At 38.6% G+C, this 23,707-nt stretch overlaps 1 protein-coding gene across 2 annotated transcripts in view; it reads left to right on the top strand.

Annotated features, from left to right (window-relative positions):
- Positions 1-23,707, top strand: part of MXI1 (MAX interactor 1, dimerization protein) — a 99,220-nt gene that overhangs the window by 15,981 nt on the left and 59,532 nt on the right. Inside the window, exons 1-2 of one of the 2 annotated variants that reach the window (XM_060099780.1) lie at positions 1,370-1,491; positions 2,906-3,038. In XM_060099780.1, coding sequence (XP_059955763.1) covers positions 1,419-1,491; positions 2,906-3,038 — 206 coding nt within the window. In that variant the 5' untranslated portion in view covers positions 1,370-1,418. Of the gene's footprint in view, positions 1-1,369; positions 1,492-2,905; positions 3,039-23,707 lie in introns of those variants that run through there. The other variant, XM_060099771.1, reaches the window with a different exon arrangement.

Below are 23,707 nucleotides of genomic sequence, written 5' to 3'. Positions count from 1 at the left end.
GAGGCCAGGGATACTGCTGAAAATCCTACAATGCACAGGTCTCCAACCCCACCCCCAGTTAGGAATTATTCGCCGAAAATATCAATAATGCTGAGGTTGAGAAACTCTGGTCTAGACTTTGAGGACTTGGAAAGACGGTGATGGTGAGGGCAGCCATTGGCAGTCTTTTAATGTGGTCCTGCTGTCTTTAGCCTCTGCTTTCAGTTCCTGCTCTGTGGAGGAGAGCGTGAGAGGAAATGATCATCATAGCTTCCATTTATTGAGTGACATGTACTAAGTGCTGGAATTATTTAATCTTCACAATTAGCCCTACTGACTACACACTCCTTGAGAGCAAGGCCCATCTCTGTTTATCTCATTACTGTACACATTATGTCTAGTACAGTGCCTGACACATGGCAGGCCCTCAATGTTTGGATAAATGGAGTAATTATATCTGATATAGATGTGAGGAAAATGAGGCCTAAAGAGTCCACACAACTAGTGTTAAGTAGCAGAGTCAGAACTTGAACTGAGCCTCATGTGACTCCAGCACCAAACCACTGAATTATATCCCTCACTTGCAGCACCAAAGAGGTTTTCTAGCTTCTAAAATCTCGAGGTTTTCTAGCCTTTTCCCGTCCTGAGGGAGGGGAAAGGAGTTTTAAAAAATAAGATTAAAAGAAAAAAAAAAAAAAAACACTACCTCTCTGTGAAAATTGAGGTGGAAGAAGGGCCTGATGGGAGCCCTCTCTGGCTCTGATAGGATCAACCCTTGTTCCTGAACAGGGATTTTTGGCTTTTCAAGTATTTATTCTGCACATGGGGCAACCAAGGCACACAAGTTACAGGAGAAAGTAGTAGTAGATAGAAAATTGGAGCGTGGCACTGCGGATCAAGCATGCTCCAGCTCCTAGGCGCCCGCCAGGAGTCACTGAGAAAAGGGCTCCTAGGGGGTAGACTCACAGTTCGCTCAAATCCTTCCCTCCGCGAAGCAAAGCCCAGAGAGCTTCTTAGTCTTTGCATCTGGGAGGTACAAGTTGAGCGGGACTACATCTCCCGGCGGCCATTGCGGAATTTGGCAAGGCGCAGGCGCACTGAAGCGGCGTGCGCACTACGACTCCCGGCGTGCAGTGGGCGGGGCGGGACTACATTTCCCAGGAGGCAGAGGAAGGGGCGGGAGGGGGCGGGCCGCGGCGCTGCTCCCGCCCCTCCCCCGTGCTCGCGCGGAGAGGTAAACAAACCCCGCGCCGGCTGTCTGCTGAGCCGCGGGGGCGGCGGGGCGGCGGGGCGGCGGGGAGCGTGCCGAGCCGCGGCGGGGCTGGCCCGCCCGCCGCCGCACATGTCCCGGGGCGGTGCCGGATTGTAGCCGCCTGAGGCGCCTCCTGTCGGCCGGGGAAGGGAGCGCGGAGAGCCCCCTGTCGCCGCCCGCGGTGCCCATGGAGCAGGTGCGGATGATCAACGTGCAGCGCCTGCTGGAGGCGGCCGAGTTTTTGGAGCGCCGCGACCGAGGTAACGGCTGGACGCCGCCGCCTCCTCCACCGCCTGAGCCCGCGCACTCCAGCTCCGCGCAGGGAGTGCGGTGCGGCGGGTGAGGGGTGCGTGTGTGAGGAGGGTGCGTGTGTGAAGAGGGGGTGCGTTGTGAGGAGGGTGCGTGTGTGAGGAGGGGGGTGCGTGTGTGAGGGGGTGCGTGTGTGAGGAGGGGTGCGAGTGTGAGGAGGGGGTTGCGTGTGTGAGGGGGGTGCGTGTGTGAGGAGGGGGTGCGTGTGTGAGGAGGGGGCTGCGTGTGTGAGGGGGTGCGTGTGTGAAGGGTGTTGCGTGTGTGAGGGGGTGCGTGTGTGAGGGGGTGCGTGTGTGAGGAGGGGGCTGCGTGTGAGGAGGGGGCTGCGTGTGAGGGGGGTGCGTGTGTGGGGAGGGGTGAGAGTGTGAGGAGGGGTGGGTGTATGAAGGGGGGTGCGTGTGGGGGGGTGCGTGTGAGAGAGGGTGGGCATGTGAGTGGAGGGGTGCATGAGGCAGCAGGTATGTGACGGGAGGAGTACCACTGGTGCGTGCGTGAGGGGGCACATGTGGGTGTGTGTATGTTAATGAAGGGGAGGAGACTGTCACCTGGGGGAGATGGAGAGAGGGGTCAGGCTGGACCTGGGAGCTGCCCTGAGTGGAGGTGGACCAGAGGAGAGGGAAGGAGGGTGTTGAGAGTGGAGGTGATCTGAGGACCTGGGAGGAAAGAGGATGCAAAGAACTGGAGGAAAGGGCTGGGAGCAGTGCAGGTAGGGGTGGGCGAGACAAGGCTGAGTGCAAAGAAAGGGAATGCCTGCTGAAGAGCAGGGCGGAGGAGGACAGACACTTGTGGCCAAGGGACCTCTTCGAATCTGAAGTGCGATGCGATGGAATCCCCTTAGGAATGGAGACTAAGGGAGATGTAAAGAGATTGGGGTATGAAGAGTACAGCCCCTGGAAATGGTGTTGAGAGAAAATGTCCTCCTAAGACTAGGTGATTGAATTATTTGAAGTACACAAAAACGTGGGGCTTAGAGAGACACCTTCTAGAAGGGGGATAGTTAAAGGAAAAGGGATTTTGAGGCAAGTGAAATAATTTAGGTGAATGTTAATTGGTCTCAGAAATGAAGGTGTTTGAGTCAAGAATTCTTGGAGAAAAGGATTTTGGAGAGGAGGGAGAAGTTCCTTGGTTTAGAGGAGGTGTTGGTACACCTTCCAGGGGCGAGTTGGGTCTGTATATAATGTCACAGGATTGATGACCAGGCAAGGACTGGGAATTTTATCTTCCAACCAGAAAGAGTGGAAAAAATTTACCTCTTTTTCTTCTCTTGTTTTCAGCAACCTGTTACTGCAAGGACCTGACATCTGTAGATCCATGAATTCGGGTATATTCCTCTTATCATATCTTTTTTTCTTGCCATTTCTTTAGAGTGTGAACATGGCTACGCCTCAGCATTCCCCTCCATGCCGAGCCCCCGGCTGCAGCATTCAAAGCCCCCACGGAGGTTGAGCCGGGCACAGAAACACAGCAGCGGGAGCAGCAACACCAGCACTGCCAACAGGTAGCAAGCTGGGGAGGTTTAGAAAAGGCAGCTGGAGGGAGGGAGCACATACTCAGGCAGAAGTGCTGGCCCAACTGACCTCAGTTCTCTAGTACCGAGTCTAGAGCAACACTGAACGGCCAAATGGGTGCCTTTCCCACCATCCCTCGGGATTTGGCCCTTTTAAAATAATAAAGCTTCGGAATCATAACCTACCTTTGTGTAGAAGGGAAGAAATAGAATCTGGAAAGACAAAGAAGTTCTTGCTGGGGATTATTAAGTGAAGATGTCTGTGACTGAGAGCGATAGTAAGTTCAGAGACTGGCAGCATGTGTCCATGCTTGCAGCCACATGCTAAATGCAATCTTGGGCCAGCTTTAAACTTGGATGATCCAAAAATTTTTAAAAATCAGAAATAGCTCAGGCAGGATATAAAACAGAATCAAGGGTTTTGTCAAAGGAATAAAAATATTTAGGTAGAGTAGGAAGTTAGTGGGCACAGTCTATTTTTTTGTTTGTTTAAGGATGATAAGATTGAATTGGGAGCTTTTAAAGGAAAAAAAAACGGAAAAGAAAGAAGGTGCTTATTCTTCAATCAAAACAGAAACTTAGAAAATGCTTACTTGGCTGTACTCAGACATAGTTGACTTATATTTTTTTTGAAAATTTTTGGTAGTGTCTGGCTGTCTCTTCAGTGTTTTTGTTCTAGAGGGTCAGTGAATTCTAAAGATTCATCTCATATGAAGTTTTCAAAAGTCCAGTCTTGAAAGAAAGTCAAAATCAACAGATGCTTGCCTTTTCCATTGATAAAAGGAATTAAATGAGATCTTTTTTTCCAAAGTTTGGTCTAGAGAACGTAAGCATTCATTTTGGAGGGACACAGAGCAATCTCTGGGTAACTAAGTTTGCCTGAAGACTTTGGAGAGCTCCAGACAGGAAACTGGGTAACACCTGGGGAGGTGGATTGGGGAGGGAGCAGGAGTAGGGGCTCTAACTCATTGATGCAGCAAACCTGAGGTTCCCGTATATAACAGAGCTCAAAATGGTGGATCTTCCCACTCTGGATTACTGAGGCACATCACTAGGATTCACTCTTCTTTCTTTGACTTATCTTCAAAGCTGTGTTTCCTTTATGGCTTCTTTTCTTCATTAAGACTACTCTGTGTATTTTAAACAATTTTAAAAATTATAACAATCATTAACCACAAGTGTAATATGCTGTATTTATGTTTATGTGTGGATCTAGAGCGTTTGTTGTGGTATGGTAGGTTTGGGATGAAAATACGTAGTATGATATGCAGCATTAAACAAAAAGTATACATAAGTTTTCTTGCCCCTCACAGTTTCTCTGGTTAAGGTATCGTCAATTAAAACCTGTATTGAGGAATTTATGAGTTTTCCAATCCACGTGTAGATTAAAAAAAAATTTATTTTTAACTTTGAGACATGGGAGAAATACCAGGTAGGAAACCAAACGTGGATTCTGCCATGCTGCAAGTATTTATTGTTTCCTACTTTCTAGAAATCAAGTATATGATCTCATTACATTTTTTCTCTGTCCTTTACTGTCGTCATAGTAAATTGAGGGATGAACTACGTACTCACCAAGGTCCCGCCTTCCCCTGAAGTTCTGTGACACTGATTTATTGACAGTTTTAGAAATCAGTTACTATATTGGTTATTCAGTACACCACCCCATCATTGCAAATGTGACATTTTTACTAACAACTCAAGGATTATAGAGGTATAAATAAGATGTGTATTTCTAGATTTTACCAGTTATGTTACAGGTCATTAATGTCTTTGTCATCTGTTGACTTATACTTTGCTTAGCTTGGGGTTTTGACTAAGTGATGTTTCTCTTTCATGCTAGTGTTCTTGTCAGGATTCTACTGTTGTGTGTGGGACTACATTGCTAATTACTGTGTATTTTAGCACAGCATGTCAGATAATTTGTAACACTACAAGTATGCCATGTTGTTCTTAGTACCCAAGGGAAAATAATTACATGTACATTGGACCACCTAAGACTAAGTAAAGTAATGTTTCATGGGAATATAAATAGTAAGAAAGAAAGAAAAAGAGAGAGAGAAAGAAAAAGAGATTTTAGGATATATTATCTCAAGGTCCACCCATGTGTGGGATTTAGGGTGGGGCCTTTAGATGAAAACTAGTATGTTAAAGTGGAACACTAGAAATGATTTCTCCTTACCATTTAAGATTTCTGCTTCATGGAGTAGGGAACCAGGGATCAAATTCTAATCCTGGGGTACTTGGGAGATAGTATTGTTGTTTCATTTGTAAGGGAGCACTGTAGACTCCCTGTTAACTTTAAGCCTATTACTGGATTTAATAAAGATTTTATTATACTGGTTGCATAAAGCAGAAAGAAAGAAAACGTGTAAAAATTTTCATTTATTAGTCATCTGAAACAAGGAAAGGAATAGAGTTGATGAGTATATGCGTCTTATTTTCCTGATCAAAAAGCTACCTATGTGGAAGTTGCTGTTCTTATGCGTCTTGAACATTGATCTCTTGTATGTCGTAAAGTGACATTTGTTCCCTGACATTGTAGCATCCTTAAGATATAATGTTGGTTGACTTTTTCCCCCCTAATATTCTCAGATATAATATGATATTCCTGATATAAATGTTACTTTATAAATTTATGCTGAGAGTTGGCTCATAATATTATAAATTCCTATTCCTCCTTTCTCCCAAGCGTTGAAACCTTACTTTCATAGAAGTAAAAAGGAGAGAAAATGAGTGATGTAATGTGAGTTTAAAAGCATGTACCTTGAAAATCCCAGTAATTTTATCATTTGGGATCCTTTTAACAATTAGGAGGTGGGATCTGTAATACATAATTATTTTTTAAATTCATGGTTGACTTTAGTCTTGGTTCATGGCCTTCTGGCACACTTATAAAAATCACCCCTGCTAAGATATTACTGCTATTAGAGAACTGGCTGCAATTGCTATCTGGCTTATTGAGTAGTATAGGATAAGTTCAAATTCCCAGCTTCTTTACTGTTTGGTCTCACAGCTGAAAAATATTAAGATCTGTCATCTTTAAAACTCTACTGACACTACTCTACATGGCTTCAGGGTAACACTGATTTCCTCCTAAATATCTCTTGAACCTGCCTTTTCTCTTAGCTTAACACTGATTTCCTCCTAAATATCTCTTGAACCTGCCTTTTCTCTTAGCTTAACACTGATTTCCTCCTAAATATCTCTTGAACCTGCCTTTTCTCTTACCCTCCTAATCCAAGATACTATCACTCCTCACCTGGACAGCTGTTGCGACCTCCTAACTGGTATCCCTGCAACCCCTCTTGTCCCAAATACAATTCTGATGAATTATCTTGGCTAGCCTTCCTTCAATTGCTTCAATAGACCATGTTTCTTCCTACCTCAGGGTCTTTGCACATCTGTTCTCTTCTGAGAATCATTTTTCTTCCCCTTTTGCCATGTTATCTCTATCTAATTACACTCTTACTTCAGCTCAATAATAACTTCTTCAGGGAAGCCTTTTCCTCATCTGCCAAACTAGAGCAGGTATTCACATACCTCATGGCATCCCTACTTTTCCTCCACTGTTTATCACAGTCTGTAGAAATGCAGTTCTCTGATTGATAAATTCATGTGTCACTTATTGGACTAAAAACTCCATGAAGGCAAGGATTGAATCTCTTCTTCTTAAAGATTTATCCCCAGTACCCGTCACAGCGCTCTGTACACAGTAGATGTTCCTGAAGAATGGAAGGTTTTCAAACTCCAGGTAGACTGTCCTAAACTGGAACTGAGTTTTTCTTTTGTGCCAAGTATCATATTAGACTCTGTAAGTAGAAATAATGGAAGAATGTGCAACTCCTGCTTTGGCAAACTCTGATTACTTTGTGTTCTGAAGGATATTAATGATAATACATCTGGAAAGGAAAACAATATATAGTATTTGAAGAATAAAAATCTTCAGATCGGGCTTCCCTGGTGGCGCATTGGTTGAGAGTCCGCCTGCCGATGCAGGGGACATGGGTTCGTGCCCCGGTCTGGGAAGATCCCACGTGCCGCGGAGCGGCTGGGCCTGTGAGCCATGGCCGCTGAGCCTGCGCGTCCGGAGCCTGTGCTCCGCAACGGGAGAGGCCACAACAGTGAGAGGCCCGCATAACGCAAAAAAAAAAAAAAAAAAAATCTTCAGATTGCCAGTTCTTTTAAACAAGTATGTTATAGTAGACTACAGAATGCTACAATTAATTTTAAAGACTACTATTGTCATCCTGTGTCATGAGAATTCAGTGATATCAGAACTCATATGCAAAGAACCAAAAGTCTGTCAAATATTGGCAGTAAATATTCGTATGAGCTTGTACCACGCATATAGTAATTGTATTATTTTAAGGTGATCTACAAAGTAGTAAGTACAGGCATACCTCATTTTCTTGCACTTCCCTCTATTGTGCGTCACAGACATTGTGTTTTTTACAAATTGAAGGTTTGTGGCAACCCTGCATTGTCAAGTGATGGTAAGCATTTTTTAACAATAAAATGTTTTTGAATTGAGGTATGTACTTTTTTTTTTTAGACATAATACTATTGCACATTTAATAGACTATAGTAGGGACTTCCCTGGTGGTCCAGTGGTAAAGAATCCGCCTTCCAATGCAGGGGACACGGGGTTGATCCCTGGTTGGGGAACTAAGATCCCACATGCCGTGGGGCAACTAAGCCCGTGTGCCACAACTACTGAGCTCGTGTGCTTCCACTAGAGAGCCCGCATGCTGCAAACTACAGAGCCCATGCACCCTGGAGCCCGAGCGCCACAACTAGAGAGAGAGAGAAAAAAAAACCAGCACATCACAACTAGAGAGAAGCCCGCGTGCTGAAACGAAAGATCTCGCATGCCTCAACAAATATCTGGTGTGCGGCAACTAAGACCCAATGCAGCCAAAAAAAAAAAAAAGACTATAGTATAACGTAAACATAACTTTTATGTGCACTGAGAAACCAAAAAATTTGTATGACTCACTTTATTGAGATATTCGCTTTATTGCAGTGGTCTGGAACCAAACCCATGATGTCTCTGAGGTATACCTGTACCAATTTACGGTTGAATTTCAAGTTGATGAAAAATGTCTTACATTTTTCAGCTGCAGTATTTCAGTACTATGTGCTAAGATTGATGACATAAAAAACAAAACAAAACAACTTTCCTTTTGCTTGTAAGGCTTTAGTTTAACTTTTCTTAAACTACAGAATGATGAAATATTTTAGTCTTATTTTAGAGGGAATGATGTTATATTTTCAGCTTTATATCCTTTTGTCTGTCTTCTTCATGGATTATTAGGGGTTTTTTTGCTTTGTTTTGCAGGAGCGGGGTGAATTCTTTTTCTAGTACAGTTGTAGAGGTTTATTTTCCCCCTAGTGGAAGTAATTTGAGATACATCTTCGGTTTTTATTCTTAAACATGTACTTATTTGTTCACGGAATAATAGAATGAAGACTTATTTTTATTTTTGTGAAATTTCTTATTTGTCTATATTTTTCAATTTTTCTATATTAAATAACTAGTTGCTGAGTCTTTGTCCAGTATAGAACTCCCAAAGTTTCAGGACAAAAGTGGAAATTAGTAGCAGTTAAACTCTTAATGATATTAGTGTTGTTCTTCAAGTACTTTCCAAATGTTGAGTGATGTGATCTGATGTGTTCTGTGATATTCTGTTTTTCACTAAAACCAAGTTTAAATGAAAAATTCTCAAGAATTATTTATATACCTCAACAAACTCAGATTTTCCATTAAATGCTTCATTGAAGCATAAGTTTGCTGTTGTTGGATTTCTTAAGAATATATCCCCCTGTGGAAGTATCGTTTGAAGGAGACTTGCATGATCATGGCTTGTAAGTTGGTAGGACAACTCCTTCTGTTCCTATTTGATGAGAGGCCTTTCGCCAGAATATTTATGTGATACTGTAATATAGGTCACCAATCATAGAAAGGGAATTGAGGATTTCATCTGGTACAGCTCTCTGCTTTATGAAGGTAAGATATTATCATATATTTTATGGTTAAAGCTCATGTGGCCTAGAGATGCTTAAGGGATTTTTGTCCAAGCCTTATAGCTATAAGTGATGGTTAAGTTTAATATCAGGCCAGATTTTAAGCAGTATATGCATAATTCTAACCAGGCAGGAATGTTAACCTGAAGAAAACTTTCTCTTCTAGTTTTTTCTTACAAATTAAACAGCATTGCCTCCTTTTGTATATATTGTAGCATGATTCTTTATCATTTCTTAGGTGAAGACCGTTTCCCCAATACTAACCTAATCAAAGAGGTTTTGTGGTGTGGTTTGACAAAATATGTATCCAGATCTCATTTCTGTTCAATAGTGCTAATGTAATTTAAGTATGCATATTTTTTTAGATTGTTTTTATTTTCATTTTGGCTTCTAACATTTTAAAACACTGGCAGACTTTTCTTCCCTGTGTGTGTGTGTGTGTACACATGTGTATACCATCTTCATTATCATCTAACACATGTTACCAAGTAAACATATAAATACATTATTTCAAACTATGATGAGCTTAATAGAGAAAAATAGAGGATCCTGTGAAGGCCATAATAGAGGACCTGATCAAGTTTGAAAGATGAAAGAAGGCATCTCAGGGTTGTGAACCTTTGCAATCCTGCTTTCACTTATCCTGAACATTTTTTCAAGTTTGTACACATCTGTTAAGTCGTTTTAAATTACAGCATGATATTCTACTTCATGTGTGTACCATAATTTGTTAAGCCAACCATCTGTTAATGACGTTTTTTAATTTTATTTATTTATTTATTTATTTGGCTGCACTGGGTCTTAGTTGCGGCACGCGGGCTCTTTCGTTGTGGTGGGCACACTCTTTGTTGCGGCACACAGGCTTCTCTTTAGTTGTGGCCCATGGGCTCCAGAGCGTGCGGGCTCAGTTGTTGTGGCATGCAGGCTTGGTTGCCCTGTGGCACGTGGGATCTTAGTTCCCCAACTAGGGATCAAACCCCTGTTCCCTGCACTGGAGGGCAGATTCTTAACCACTGGACCATCAGGGAAGTCCTTGTTAATGACATTTAAAATGTTAATTTTACATTACTTTTTCATGCCATGCAGGGCTACTATGAACATCTTTGTTCAGATACTTTTGTGTATTTGTCCACCTAGATCCTTAGGATAAACATGAAGAATTAGAATTGTTGGATCAAAGGGTAGAATCCATCTTCAGTAACACCTTGCATTTAATATGCTACTTGTGTGCAAAGCCCTTTAACATACATTATTATTTCTTTTGAATTTCAGAACATTTCTGTGAGGTGAAGTGGAATTTATTTCTCTATTTTTTTGATAAGGAAACTGGACTGGTATGCACAGTACAACTAGAAGATGAGAGAACTCCCTGCAATTTGTTTCTCTGGAATCAGCAAACAGTCCTTAGTAATAATTTATTTAAAAACTAAGACTCAGTGACAATAACCTGAAATTTATGTGTTTTACTGTTCTCCTTTTCTGCTCTGGGAAATGCCTGAAACGTGTGGTCTGCACCTGCTGTTTTAATGCCTTATCACCAGAGGTTTTTTTTTACCCTTTGCAATTTGCTTCCTTATTTGCTAGCTATTGGAACTGCTCTCTTAAAATAATTTGTAATCAAATTTATTGAACTTACACTATATATTATTGCTGAACATGCTTCCCTACCATAGAGGAGCTTGTGGTATATTTGGAAAAATAGTATATATAGTAAAAATGATAAATAATACAAATCAGCAAGATGTTATAGACAGGGCCATTTTTATTTATGTTGGATGATGGTACAGAGAGTAAATAGCTTAAATTTATAGAAAAAGGTTATTATGGAAATGCTATAGATTCACAATACATACTTGTTCATTGATTAAATTTAATGTGCATTCAAGGAGACATAGGGATTCCACAACATAGTATTAGAGAGAAATTCCTTATGTTTTATCTAAGTAATGAATTTCTTAGAAAATATTTGGTTTAGTAGATAATTTTGTTATTAATGTTACTGTATACATTTCAGGGGAAAGTGTTATGGATTTTCTTTTTATTTAGTTTTATGACATTGGATAAAAGGGTTTTCCATGTGGTATTTATTTCCTTGTCTTTGTTTATCATGGGAAATATTTTTGCTAGTCTTTTGAGAACACTATGTAAATACCATTTGTGGAGGCCACATGATGAGAGCTTTGAAGCCATTTGAAATGAGCATTTTTAAATTATAGAAGAATATAATCTTAGTCTTTAGTCAGTCATGTATTTTGATAAAGCAACTGATTCTCCTTTACTCTTATTTTGATTAATTAGACGGGGCAATTTAGGATTCTTTTTGAGGAACTATAAAGAACCTTTCCTCTCATGTAATAAAAGAGACTAGAGAGTAAAATGTGGTAAGTTTGCCTTGGTATTAGAAGAAGTAAATTTTCAGGTTTTTAATTTCGATCACCATAGTCCTGTGTGATAGTATATATCTTCTATAGGAACAACAGAACAAAAGTGATCTTTAGTCTCCACAAAAACTCTGGATAATGTATTGTCATTAATACTTAGTCTGTTGGATGGTTTTTTGTAGTCTTTGTTGGTAACAGTAAATGCACATAAGTTACAATTTAAAATTTAGATTTCTAGGCCTGGCTCTTAAGGTTTGGTGTGCTTAATTTTATCATTCTAACATGTTACCCAATCATTTGTCCTTTGGAAGGCAGGTTACATTCCTGGAAATAGCACTATTAGTCAAAAAGAAATATTTGAATCTCATTTTTGTATAGAATCATTGTTTATTGCTGGGTGGGGGGGGTTACCAAAAGCTCAGAGTCTAATATTTTAATGGAATTTATCACAAACACCATATTTAATCCACTGACTGTTTAAAGAAACACAATGATTTTTTTGTATAAAATTTAAACATGCTTAAGCGTGTAGAAATTAGTTTAAAAGAATTACATGGTGGTTATCTAACATTGTAAGAATATAGTGCCATAGTGTATGGCATATAGTTGTAATTTTCTTAGTAAGTCCTGCGTTATTTTTGCTGTTTTTGTTATTTTTACTTTTTGCAAAAATTGGATGATGGAATGTGAGCTACATGAGGGAAGAGACTTTGAAATTTTTAAGTACTTATATTCCCAGTGTAGACACTCAATAAATCCTTACTAAGTAAATGAATGGCTGAATACTTTGAGCATGATTATGTAGACCCGAAGGTACTTTTTATGAAATGTTGGTGTAGTTTTGAGAAGACTTTTAGAGAAACTTAGGCTTAATCGATTGTTTTGTATGAAACTGATCTAGGGATGTTTAATATCTTTATTCTCATCGTCAGTTTATTTGTAGCAGGTAAACTCATTGGAGACAAAGTTGTTTTTGTTTTTGTTTTGTTTTTTTTAGCATTTGAAGTTAAGACCCATATTATCAGAAATAGCTGAGTAACATGTTTCTTTTATTCTTTTAACAAACATTTTAAGTATCAGTAGGAATTTAATATTAATTTATTAAATATCAGTATGTGCTTCATACTGTTGGCCACAAATGTGTAAAATCATTTGGCTGTTAGTGGTAAAGTGTAACAAGTGTGAGGCACTGTCCTGTAAGATGAAGGTCTCTTATTCTACAGGAGTCCACAGGAAGACTTGAACATGCATGGTCATGGCATTATTCGTAATCACCGAAAGCTGGAAGCAATTGAAATGTCCATCAGCTAGTGAATGGATAAACAAAATATAGTATATTGTACAATGGAATACTACCCAGCGATAAAAAAGAAAAAATACTCATACATATGACAAAATGGATGAACCACAAAAAACTTATGTAAACAAAGTCAGATACATAAGAGTACATATTGCATAATTCCATTATATGAAATTTATATTTATAAGGCAAAACTGTAGAGATAGAAAGCAGATCAGCGGTGGGTGAGGGGACAGAGTGCAGATTCACTGCAAATGGACATGAGGGGACTTTTGGGGTGATAGAAGTGTTCTAAAAGTGGAATGTGGTAATGGTTACACAAATACGTAAATTTACAAAAGCTCATTGAATTGTACACTTAAAATGGGTGAATTTTATAGTATGTATCAATAAAACTTAAAAAAAAGATTGCCTGTCTTATTGCAGTAAGATAATGAAGGGTCTTGAACATATGACAAATGCTAAAAAGAACTAAAGGTAGAATGAATGAATGAATATTAAGCAATGTTTCCTTTATTGTTTTCTTCCAGTTTTATTGAGATATAATTGACATACAGCACTATATAAATTTAAGGTGTATAGCATAATGACTTACATACATCATGAAGTTATTATCACAGTAAGTTTAGGGCACATCCATCATCTCATACAGATACAAAATAAAAGAAAAAGAAAAAAATGTTTTTCCTTGTGATGAGAATTCTTAGTATTTACTGTCTTAACAACTTTCACATATTACAAACAGCAGTGTTAATATATTAATCATATTGTACATTACATCCCTGGTACTTATGTATCTGATAACTGGAAATTTAAACACTTTGACTGCCTTCATCCACTTACCCCTCCCGTCACCCCCGGCCTCTGATAACCACAAATCTGATCTCTTTTTCTATGAGTTTGATTGTTTTTGAAGTATAACTGACCAACAACACTATGTTAGTTCCCAGTGTACAACATAGTGGTTTGTTATTTCTATTCATTACAAAATGATCACCACAGCAATGATTCCTTTATTTTATTTATTTTTATTTATTTATTTATTTATTTTTGCGGTATGCGGGCCTCTCACTGCTGTGGCCTCCCCCGTTGCGGAGCACAGGCTCCGGACACGCAGGCTCCGGACACGCAGGCTCAGCGGCCATGGCTCACGGGCCCAGCCGCTCCACGGCATATGGGATCCTCCCAGACCGGGGCACGAACCCGTATCCCCTGCATCGGCAGGCGGACTCTCAACCACTTGCGCCACCAGGGAGGCCCAATGATTCCTTTAAAACTTGAAATAAACCAATAAGGCGTAGTGAGTGTAGTCAGTTGGAAGAAGGCACCTCCACTCTCCTGCAGCAACCAGAACAAGGAAAATTCAGCTATCCTGCCAACCTCTCCTCCCTTACTCCCTTTGAGAATCACTTTTCTATGTGATATATTTCCCATAGACAGGAGGATTCTTTGAAATAGATATATGTATAACATCTGTGTCTGCTTCTAGTACTATAGTGAGGAATGGAGTATAGTAACAATGAAAATTGGGATCTATGGTCTTTCTATTATGAGTAGTGCTATTAATTATGGTACCATTTGGGGTTTTTTTTCCTCCAACAAATATCTACTGAATGTTTATTTCATGCCTGACTCCTTCCTGAAATACTGAATTACAATTTGGAAGTCCAGTGATTTAGGAAATCACTGATATTTTTTCCATTTTTAAAGATTTTTAGAATGTTGCTCTGTAATAGAATCAAATAATGAAGCAGTCTAGGTAATTAGTGGTTTGTCTTTTTAAATGCCTTGTTTTAACTTTTGAAAATTTGTTTAAGAGCAGTCATTTTAATCTTGAAAATTCTCTGTAGTTCCCAATATTGCTTTTACCTAAGAAGTGATTATTCACAAATATTGTAAAACTTTAGTATGTATTTAGATGCGTCTTAATTTCTGGCACTAAGATAAAAGTTAGTTAATACTAAATGGCTTACAAATTAAAATAACATTCCTCTGCCTCATCTATCCCCATCCAATTTCTGCTTCCTAGAGGCTACAACTTGCAGTAATTTAACAGTTTCTTCTACTGTTTGCTCTCATATTTCTAAATTAGGAATTTATCCTGCTTGTTATCTGTTGACTTCCTGTTATGAAGATGAAGATTTGACTGTCTATACTCTTGACTGGCAGCAGATTAATCATATGCCAGATATGAAAAAAAATTAAGTAGATGAAAGAACAGATATTCCCCAAAGCGCTTAAATTATGCACTTTCTAGTAATTTGTATTATTAGTCTTCTAGAATAAGGAATTGATGTTTTAGTCTCATTCCTGAGCACTTTATGGTAGATTAGAGTATTGCCTCAATTGTAGGATGAGGTTTATAACTTAAAAAAAAAAGTTTTGATGCAGTGTAATTTCTATACAATAAAATTCCTCAATTTTTAGTGTATGAGTCAGTGACTAGACGTGTATACAGTCATGCAACCCCCAACACAATTATGATACAGAACTTTTTTTATCTCAAAATATTATTACCTCATGCCTCTATAGTCAGTTTCTTATCTCCACCTTCTGATCTGTTTTGTCACTACAGTTTTGCCATTTCTGGAATTTCATATAAATGGAATCATGTATATACTATTCTGTGTCTGACTTCTTTCACTTAGCATAATGTTGTTTGAAATTCATTCATGTTTTCCTATGAGTCAGTAGCTAAGTCCTTTATATTGCTGAGTCCATTGTATGAATATGCCACAGTTTGTTTATTCATTTACCAGTTGATAGACATTAGGTTGTGTATAGTTTCTAGCTATTATAAGTAAAGATGCTACATACTTTTATGAACAGGTCTTTCTGTGGACATATGTTTTCATTTTTCTTAGCTACGTAGGAGTAGAATTCTGGGTCATATAGTAAGTGTGTATATAACTTTATAAAGAAACTACGAAACCATTCTCCAAAGTGGCTGTACCATTTTACATCCTGACTAGCAGTGTAGGGTACTTCCAGTAACTCCAGATCCTGGATAGCACTTAGTATTGTCAGTCTTTTAAATTTTAGCCATTCTAGTGGGTGTGTCGTAGTATCTCACTGTGTTTTATTTTGCATTTTCCTAGTGATTTTGAATATCTTATTGTGTGTTTGTTTGCCATTGATATATCTTCTTTGGTGAAGGGTCTGTGTCTTTTGCTTTTTATTTTATTTAGTTGTTTTCTTATTGACTTGTAAGAGTTCTTTGTAAATTCTGGATACAAGTTCTTTGTTACATATGTGGTTTACAAATGTTTTCTCCTCAGTGGTATGCCTTTGTCATCTTCTTAACAGTGTCTTTTGAAAAACAAAAGTTTTAAATTTTGAGGAAGTCCAGTTTACATGTTTATCTTTCATGGTTCATGCTTCTTTTCTTTTTGAATTTTTGAATTTTATTTATTTTTTATACAGCAGGTTCTTATCAGTTATCCATTTTATACATATTAGTATATACATGTCAATCTCAATCTCCCAATTCATCCCACCACCACCCCCCATGCCACTTTCCCCGCTTTGTGTCCATATGTTTGTTCTCTACATCTGTGTCTCTATTTCTGCCCTGAAAACTGGTTCATCTGTACCATTTTTCTAGGTTCCACATATATGTGTTAATATACGATATTTGTTTTTCTTTTTCTGCCTTACTTCACTCTGTATGACAGCCTCTAGATCCATCCATGTCTCTACAAATGACCCAATTTCGTTCCTTCTTATGGCTGCGTAGTATTCCATTGTATATATATATACCACATCTTCTTTATCCATTCGTCTGTCGATGGGCATTTAGGTTGCTTCCATGACTGGCTGTTGTAAATACAGCTGCAATGAACATTGGAGTGCATGTGTCTTTTTGAATTATGGTTTTCTCTGGGTATATGCCCAGTAGTGGGATTGCTGGGTCATATGGTAGTTATATTTTTAGTTTTTTAAGGAAACTCCATACAGTTCTCCATAGTGACTGTATCCATTTACATTCCCACCAACAGTGCAAGAGGGTTCCCTTTTCTCCACACCCTCTCCAGCATTTGTTGTTTGTAGATTTTCTGATGATGCCCATTCTAACTGGTGTTAGGTGATACCTCATTGTAGTTTTGATTTGCATTTCTCTAATGATTAGCGATGTTGAGCAGGTTTTCATGTGCTTCTTGGCCATCTGTATGTTTTCTTTGGAGAAATGTCTATTTAGGTCTTCTGCCTATTTTTGGATTGCGTTGTTTGTTTTTTTAATATTGAGCTGCATGAGCCATTTGTATATTTTGGAGATTAATCCTTTGTCTGTTGATTCGTTTGAAAATATTTTCTCCCATTCTGAGGGTTGTCTTTTCATCTTGTTTATAATTTCCTTTGCTTTGCAAAAGCTTTTACGTTTCACTAGGTCCCATTTGTTTATTTTTGTTTTTATTTCCATTACTCTAGGAGGTGGATCAAAAAAGATCTTGCTGCGATTTATGTCAAAGAGTGTTCTTCCTATGTTTTCCTCTAAGAGTTTTATAGTGTCCAGTCTTACATGTAGGTGTCTAATCCATTTTGAGTTTATTTTTGTGTATGGTGTTAGGGAGTGTTCTAATTTCATTCTTTTACATGTAGCTGTCCAGTTTTCCCAGCACCACTTATTGAAGATACTGTCTTTTCTCCACTGTATATCCTTGCCTCCTTTGTCATAGATTAGTTGACGATAAGTACGTGGGTTTATCTCTGGGCTTTCTATCCTGTTCCATTGATCTATGTTTCTGTTTTTGTTCAAGTACCGTATTTTCTTGATAACTGTACCTTTGTAGTATAGTCTGAAGTCAGGGAATCTGATTCCTCCAGCTCCGTTTTTTTCCCTCAAGACTGCTTTGACTATTTGGGGTCTTTTGTGTCTCCATACAAATTTTAAGATTTTTTGTTCTAGTTCTGTAAAAAATGCCATTGGTAATTTGATAAGGATTGCATTGAATCTGTCGATTGCTTTGGGTAGTATCGTCATTTTCACAATATTGATTCTTCCAATCCAAGAACGTGGTATATCTCTCCATCTGTTTGTATCATCTTTAATTTCTTTCATCAGTGTCTTAGCGTTTTCTGCATACAGGTCTTTTGTCTCCATAGGTAGATTTATTCCTAGGTATTTTATTCTTTTTGTTGCAGTGGTAAATGGGAGTGTTTCCTTAATTTCTCTTTCAGACTTTTCATCATTAGTGTATAGGAATGCAAGAGATTTCTGTGCATTAATTTTGTATCCTGCAACTTTACCAAAGTCATTGATTAGCTCTAATAGTTTTCTGGTGGCATCTTTGGGATTCTCTATGTATAGTATGTCATCTGCAAACAGTGACAGTTTTACTTCTTTTCCAATTTGTATTCCTTTTATTTCTTTTTCTTCTCTGATTGCCGTGGCTAGGACTTCCAAAACTATGTTGAATAATAGTGGTGAGAGTGGACATCCTTGTCTTGTTACTGATCTTAGAGGAAATGCTTTCAGTTTTTCACCACTGAGAATGATGTTTGCTGTGAGTTTATCATATATGGCCTTTATTATGTTGAGGTGGGTTCCCTCTATGCCCACTTTCTGGAGAGTATTTTATCATGAATGGGTGTTGAATTTTGTCAAAACCTTTTTCTGCATCTATTGAGATGATCATAGGGTTTTTCTTCTTCAATTTGTTAATATGGTGTATCACATTGATTGATTTGCGTATATTGAAGAATCCTTGCATCCCTGGGATAAATCCCACTTGATCATGGTGTATGATCCTTTTAATGTGTTGTTGGATTCTGTTTGCTAGTATTTTGTTGAGGATTTTTCCATCCATATTCATCAGTGATATTGGTCTGTAATTTTCATTTTTTGTAGTATTTTTGTCTGGTTTTGGTATCAGGGTGATGGTGGCCTCATAGAATGAGTTGGGAATGTTCCTTCCTCTGCAATTTTTTGGAAGAGTTTGAGAAGCATGGGCGTTAGCTCTTCTCTGAATGTTTGATAGAATTCACCTGTGAAGCCATCTGCTCCTGGACTTTGTTTGTTGGAAGATTTTTAATCACAGTTTCAATTTCATTACTTGTGATTGGTCTGTTCATATTTTCTGTTTCTTCCTGGTTCAGTCTTGGAAGGTTATACCTTCCTAAGAATTTGTTCATTTCTTCCAGGTTGTCCATTCTATTGGCATAGAGTTGCTTGTAGTAGTCTCTTAGGATGCTTTGTATTTTTGTGGTGTCTGTGGCAACTTCTCCTTTTTCATTTCTAATTTTATTGATTTGAGTCCTCTCCCTCCTTTTCTTGATGAGTCTGGCTAATGGTTTATCAATTTTGTTATCTTCTCAAAGAACCAGCTTTTAATTTTATTGATCTTTGCTATTGTTTTCTTTGTTTCTATTTCATTTATTTCTGTTCTGATCTTTATGATTTCTTTCCTTCTACTAACTGTGGATTTTGTTTGTTCTTCTTTCTCTAGTTCCTTTAAGTGTGAGGTTAGATTGTTTATTTGAGATCTTTCTTGTCTCTTGACATTGGCTTGTATTGCTATAAACTTCCCTCTTAGAACTGCTTTTACTGCATCCCATTGGTTTTGGATCATTGTGTTTTCGTTGTTAATTTGTTTCTAGGTGTTTTTTGATTTCCTCTTTGATTTCTTCAGTGATCTCTTTGTTATTTAGTAACATCTTGTTTAGCCTCCATGTATTTTTTGTTTTTTTTCCATTTTTTTTCCATGTAATTGATTTCTAATCTCATAGCATTATGGTCAGAAAAGATGCTTGATATGATTTCAGTTTTCTTAAATTTACTGAGGCTTGATTTGTGACCCACGATGTGATCTATCCTGGAGAATGTTCCATGCGCACTTGAGAAGAAAGTGTTATCTGCTGTTTTTGGATGGAATGTCCTATAAATATCAATTAAATCTATGTGGTCTGTTGTATCATTTAAAGCTTGTGTTTCCTTAGTAATTTTCTGTTTGGATGATCTGTCCATTGGTGTAAGTGAGGTGTTAAAGTCCCCCACTATTATTGTGTTACTGTCTATTTCCTCTTTTATAGCTTTTAGCAGTTGCCTTATGTATTGAGGTGCTCCTGTGTTGAGAGCATATATATTTATAATTGTTATATCTTCCTCTTGGATTGATCCCTTGGTCATTATGTAGTGTCCTTCCTTGTCTCTTGTAATGTTCTTTATTTTAAAATCTATTTTATCTGATATGAGTACTGCTACACCAGCTTTCTTTTGATTTCCATTTGCATGGAATATCTTTTTCCATCCCCTCACTTTCAGTCTGTATGTGTCCCTAGGTCTGAAGTGGGTCTCTTGTAGACAGCATATATACGGGTCTTGTTTTTGTATCCATTCATCGAGCCTGTGTCTTTTGGTTGGAGCATTTAATCCATTCACGTTTAAAGTAATTATCGATATGTATGTTCCTGTTACCATTTTCATAATTGTTTTGGGTTTGTTTTTGTAGGTCCTTTTCTTCTCGTGTGTGTCCCACTTAGAGAAGTTCCTTTAGCATTTGTTGTAAAGCTGATTTGGTGGTGCTGAATTCTCTTAGCTTTTGCCTGTCTGTAAAGCTTTTGATTTCTCCATCAAATCTGAATGAGATCCTTGCAGGGTAGAGTAATCTTAGTTGTAGGTTCTTCCCTTCATCACTTTAAATATGTCATTCCACTCCCTTCTGGCTCCTAGAGTTTCTGCTGAGAAATCAGCTGTTAACCTTATGGGAGTTCTCTTGTATGTTTTTTGTCATTTTTCCCTTGCTGCTTTCAATAATTTTTCTTTGTCTTTAATTTTTGCCAGTTTGATTACTGTGTGTCTCGGCGTGTTCCTCCTTGGGTTTATCTTGTATGGGACTCTCTGCACTTCCTGGACTTGGGTGGCTATTTCCTTTCCCATGTTAGGCATGTTTTTGACTATAATCTCTTCAAATATTTTCTCTGGTCCTTCCTCTCTCTCTCTTCTGCTTCTGGGACCCCGATAATGCAAATGTTGTTATGTTTCATGTTGTCCCAGAGGTCTCTTAGGCTGTCTTCATTTCTTTTCATTCTTTTTTCTTTATTCTGTTCCACAGCAGTGAATTCCACCATTCTGTCTTCCAGGTCACTTATCCATTGGTCTGCCTCAGTTATTCTGCTATTGATTCCTTCTAGTGTAGTTTTCATTTCAGTTATTGTATTATTCATCTCTGTTTGTTTGTTCTTTAGTTCTTGCAGGAGTTTGTTAAACATTTCTGCATCTTCTTGATCTTTGCCTCCATTCTTTTTCTGAGGTCCTGGATCATCTTCACTATCATTATTCTGAATTCTTTTTCTGGAAGGTTGCCTATCTCCGCTTCATTTAGTTGTTTTTCAGGGGTTTTATCTTGTTCCTTCATTGGTACATAATCCTCTGCCTTTTCATCTTGTCTGTCTTTCTGTGAATGTGGTTTTTGTTCCACAGGCTGCAGGATTGTAGTTCTTCTTGCTTCTGCTGTCTGCCCTCTGGTGGATGAGGTTATTTAAGAGGCTTGAGCAAGTTTCTTGATGGGAGGGACTGATGGTGGGTAGAGCTGGCTGTTGCTCTAGTGGGCAGAGCTCAATAAAACTTTAATCCACTTTTCTGCTGATGGGTTGTGCTGGGTTCCCTCCCTGTTGGTTGTTTGGCCTGAGGCTACCCAACATTGAAGCCTACCTGGCACTTTCGTGGGGCTAATGGCGGACTTTGGGAGGGCTCAAGGAGTACTTCCCCGAACTTCTGCTGCCAGTGTTCTTGTCCTCATGGTGAGACACAGCCACCCCATGCCTCTACAGGAGACCCTCCAACACTAGCAGGTAGGTCTGGTTCAGTCTCCTACGGGGTCACTGCTCCTTCCCCTTGGTCCTGATGCGCACACTACTTTGTGTGTGTCCTCCAAGAGTGGAGTCTCTGTTTCCCCCAGTCCTGTCAAAGTCCTGCAATCAAATCCCGCTAACCTTCGAAGTCTGATTCTCTAGGAATTCCTGCTCCCATTGCCGGACCCCCAGGCTGGAAAGCCTGATGTGGGGCTCAGAACCTTCACTCCAGTGGGTGGACTTCTGTGGTATAAGTGTTCTCCAGTTTGTGAGTCACCCACCCAGCAGTTATGGGATTTGATTTTATTGTGATTGTGTCCCTCCTACCGTCTCATTGTGGCTTCTCCTTTGTTTTTTGATGTGAGGTATCTTTTTTGGTGAGTTCCAGTGTCTTCCTGTTGATGATTGTTCAGCAGTTAGTTGTGATTCTGGTGCTCTCGCAAGAGAGAGTGAGCGCACTGTCCTTTTACTCGCCATCTTAAACCAATCTCTCTGGTTCATGCTTCTTATGTCCTAAGAAATATTTGCATAATCCAAGATCACAAAATTTTCTCTTAAGTTTTCTTTTAGATCTGAGATTCATTTAGAGTTAATTTTTGTAGAAGGTGTGAGGTAACGGTTGAAGTTCACTTTTTGGCAAATGGACCTCCAGTTGTTTCAGTATCATTTATTGAAAAGACATTTCTACATTGAGTTGCCTTGGCATCTTTGTAAAAAATGAAAGGACCATGTATATATGAATCTATTTGTGAACTCTCTATTCTGCTCCATTGATCTAAATATTTATCTTTACTACAATACCACACGGTCTTAATTACTGCAGTTTTTCTAGTAAGTCATGAAATAAGGTAGCGTAAGCCTTCCAAATTGGTTCATCTTTTTCAAAAGTTCCTTTGACTATTCTAGGTCTTTTGCATTCTCACATATGTTATTGAAGCTGCTTGTCACTTTCCACAACAAAGCCTACTAGAGCTTTGATTGTGATTGCATTGAATCTGTAGATTAATTTGGGGGAGACTTGACACATCTGAACAACATTGAATCTTTTGATGCATGAACATCGTATATCTCCCCATTCATTCAATTATTTAGATGTTTTTAAAATTCAGCAGTATTTTGTAGTTTTTCAGAGTGTGGGTAATGTGCATACTTTTTTAAATTAGTTAATGTTTGTTAAAGTAGTTAATATTCTTTGATGCTATTGTATATGGCAATTGAATTTGGTATATTGACCTTGTAAACCTACTTCGCTAAACTCACTTATTAGCTCTAGTAATTTGTATATTCTTCAGGATTTTCTAAATAGACACTAAATGATGTTGTTTACGTTAAAGATATTTTTACTTTTTCCTTGCCTTTCTGTATGATATTTATTTTTCTTGCCTAGTTTCATTGTCTAGGACCTCTAGTACAGTGGCTGAATAGAAGCTGATGAGAGTGAACATCCTTGCCTTGCTTCTGATATTGGGAAAACATATATTCTTTCACCACTGATATGACAGCTGTAGATTTTTTTGTAGATGCCTTTTAACAAGTTGAGGAAATTCCTTTATTTCCTAATCTGCTGAAAGTTTTTATCATGAATGGATGCATGAATTTTGTCAAATGCTTTTTCTACATCTATTGAGATTATACTGTGGTTTTTATTTTTTATTATGTTAATATGGTTAATTGCACTGATTCATTTTTTTGAACCTTAAACTAATCTTGCATTCCTGGAATAAACCCTAGTTGGTCATGGTGTATTTTGCAATACTCACACTAACATCTTTAGTTAGCACAGACTCCACAAGTTTAAGGGTGCAGTCCCCAACATGACTGCCCTCACTACAGTTGCCAGATGCAAGTTTAAGAGTCCCCAGGCCACCCACATTTATGACCAACTGACTACAAATTTAGGTGTTCCCACAATCCCCTCAGGTTCAGTAGTTCACTAGAACTACTCATGAAACTCAGGAAAGTGCTATACTTATGATTACAAGTTTTATTATAAATAATACAAATAAAGACCAGCCAAATGAAGAGATGCATAGGGTGAGGTCCGGGAGAATCCTGGGCATGGAGCTTCTGTGTCCTCTACATGTAGTATCAGGATGCATTACCCTGCTGGCAGATTGATGTGTTCACCAACCAGGAAGCTCACCTGAACCTTGGATTCTAGA

This window comes from Mesoplodon densirostris, chromosome 1, assembly GCF_025265405.1.
Source record: "Mesoplodon densirostris isolate mMesDen1 chromosome 1, mMesDen1 primary haplotype, whole genome shotgun sequence".
NCBI lineage: Eukaryota > Metazoa > Chordata > Mammalia > Artiodactyla > Ziphiidae > Mesoplodon > Mesoplodon densirostris.
This window is presented reverse-complemented; position numbering and strand designations above follow the sequence as displayed.